This window comes from Vulpes vulpes, chromosome 9 (genome assembly GCF_048418805.1).
Source record: "Vulpes vulpes isolate BD-2025 chromosome 9, VulVul3, whole genome shotgun sequence".
Taxonomy (NCBI): domain Eukaryota; kingdom Metazoa; phylum Chordata; class Mammalia; order Carnivora; family Canidae; genus Vulpes; species Vulpes vulpes.
In genome coordinates this window covers 57,174,204-57,176,995 of record NC_132788.1, presented here as the reverse complement: position 1 = coordinate 57,176,995, position 2,792 = coordinate 57,174,204, and the positions used below count along the sequence as shown (strand labels likewise).

The 2,792-nt window shown below is 49.1% G+C and overlaps 1 protein-coding gene across 1 annotated transcript; it reads left to right on the top strand.

Moving 5' to 3' along the window:
- The first annotated feature begins 2,067 nt into the window (after window positions 1-2,067).
- Window positions 2,068-2,484, top strand: LOC112914557 (protein BEX4-like). Its single transcript, XM_025991662.2, has one exon. The coding sequence runs from the start codon at window positions 2,113-2,115 to the stop codon at window positions 2,467-2,469; it is 357 nt and encodes a 118-aa protein (XP_025847447.1). The 5' UTR covers window positions 2,068-2,112; the 3' UTR covers window positions 2,470-2,484.
- The last annotated feature ends 308 nt before the right edge of the window (window positions 2,485-2,792 follow it).

Sequence of the window (2,792 nt, the reverse complement as noted above, 5' to 3'; positions counted from 1 at the left end):
GGCTGTTCACACAGCAATCATCCATTCTTTCTGCTTATTTATGGGACCCTCATCTTTCACTAGGGCTAAAATGCATAGTGTGGGAGAATGAAGGATGATTGGTCCAGCTCATCTTGCCACCCTCATGATCATTTGCCTGTGAATGGTCAAGGGATGACCATGTGATGTCAGGGGAAGTCTGCTGGAGGCTTCTGGGAAAATGTCTCCTGTCTGATAATAGACATGCCCATGAGAAGAAAGTCCCTTTGTGCCTGGCTCTCACTTTTGGGTGTGACTCCATGGTACCCGGTGCTTTGGCAGCCACTCTGGAACCATGAAACACAATACTATAGAAAAGTGACCACGTTAAGGGGGTCACATGGGAGGGCTGGGTCTCCAACGTGTTTGTTGAGCCCCTGGACTCACACTACCCCCTCTCACCTCCAGACTTCAAGTAAGGCAAAAATGAATGTCCTTGATGGATGGACTTCTTGCAGCCAAAGGCATCCTGCACAATTCTCGTGCAGGGGTGAGTGAGCTTGGCAAGACATACAGGTCTATTCCCAGCAGAGAGAACAGTATGTGCGAGGGTGCAGAGGTGTGACAGGGGTGCCCCATCGTCCAGAGTGGGAGAACTGGCTGTGGGCGAGGGCTATAGCTGCCTCTGGAGCTGGGCAAGTCCACGTGGTTGCAGGTCGGTGGGGCAAGGGGACAGTGGAGACTTTTAAGGACCAACTCCTGAGTTACAGGGTGAGCTCTCGGAGGGGATAAAGGGAGCCTTGGGGAGGAGGCCAGGCAGGCGGTAGGGGGGGATAATGGAGGGGAGGTGAGAGGCTTGGGGTAGGGCAGTGAGCAGGTGTTAGTGGCTGAAGGACTGAAGTGAGGTGCAGAGGAGGAGCTGAGAATGTCTCAGGGGGGAGAGAACTGAGGACAGGGCCCTGGAGACAAGGACACCTGAGAGAGGGAGGAAGCTGACAGAGAGGTCTGAGAAAAGACCAGAGAGAAATGCAGAAAGGGTTTCCAGCAGGAGGGGTAGGCACAGGCAGGCTCCCTCGTGCCACAGCAGGAGGGAGCCTGACAACTCTGAGCTGGGCCATACTCCTCCTCTGCTCCACACCCTCCCATGGCTCCCATCTCCCCAAGGTAAGAAAGAGCCGACATCGTCACAGCCACCTTGGATGCCCTAAGACCACTCCCCACCCCACCTCCCCAACCTCATCCTCCACCACTCTCTCCTTACCGTTTCAGCCACACTGGCCTCCTTGCTGTTCAGGGAACAAGCCAAGCATGTTTCCATCTCCGGGACTCGGCGCTTGCTGAGAACCCACTTCCTCTGGATCTTTGCAAGGCTCATCCCGTCACCTCCTTTGGGAAGTCCTCCCTGGCTACCTTATCTAATACAGCCCCCTCCCACAGTGCTCTCCCCACCCCCTTACCCCGAGGCATCCTTCTCCAGGGCCCATAAGTGTGGTACTTGGTGTACAGACATAGTTGACCCTTGACTGACACGATTATGGGCGCCGACCCCCCATGCAGTCAAAAATCCGTGTATAACTTCTGACTGCCCCAGAAACTTAACTACTAAGAGGCAGCTGTTGGCCAGAAGCCTTATTGATGACATAAACAATTAACACATTTTCTGTATGTTGTGTGTATCATATGCTGTATCCTCACAATAAAGTCAGCTAGAGAAAATAGAAGAAAATGGTACTAAAAAAATCATAGAGAAGAGAAAAGACATTTATAGAACTGTCCTGTATTTATCGAAAAAAATCTATATAGGGGCACATGGGTGGCTCAGTGGTTGAGCCACCTTCCTGCCTTTGGCCCAGGGTGAGATGCCCCCCTGGGTCCCTGGATCGAGTCCCACGTCGGGCTCCCTGCAGGGAGCCTGCTTCTCCCTCTGCCTGTATCTCTGCCTCTCTCTGTCTCTCTGTGTCTCTCATGAATAAATAAATAAAATCTTTAAAAAAAATAAAAGAAAGAAAGAAAACAATCCATGTAGAAGTGGATTCTCCCAGTAGGGAGGTGGAAAGGGAGCAGGTGTGCTGGTCCAAGTTTTGCCGCTGCGGTGCAGTCGCGGGTGAGAATCCAGAGGAGGAAGAGGAGACTGCAAGGATAGGCCCAGGAGCAATGGCGTCCAAAGAGAAACAAGTGGTGAAAAATGTCAACATGGAAAATGCCCAGCAGGAAAACGAAGAACAGGGTCCTGTGCAGAATGAAGAGGAATCATGCAATTCGAGAGGGAGTGAAGGCCAGAAGAATGGAAGAAATGTTAAGCTGGGGCGAATGAGAGGACTTGTCCCTAATTTTCGATGGGCCACACCTAACAAGCATATTGATCACAATGAAATGGGAGATGATGTGGAAAAGTTCATAGGGCAAATGATGGAGATCCGGAGAAAGACTAAGGAGCAGCAAATGAGGCACCATAAGCGCTTTCAAACTCCTGAACCTGATAATCATTATGACTTTTGCCTTATACCTTGAATCTTAAGGTTTTCCTTGAGGTTAATAATGTGGCCTCTGCTCCACAAACTTGTAGTTTTGTGATTTACTTTTTCTGTAAACCTTTTGGTGTTTCCACTTACCAGTTTGTAATTAAATATTGTTTTGTCTCTGTAAAACTTTCTGTCCAGCAGGGAAATTTCACCCCTTCTTAGGAAAAACTATTCTTTTCATAATGTGAAATTAATAAAGCAGTTGAAAAAGCAAAAAACAAAACAAAAACAAAAACAAAAACCATGGTGTTGTTCAGGGCTTGACTGTACTATCAACGCTTTCATATTTATCAGCTCGAATCTGTACCTGTT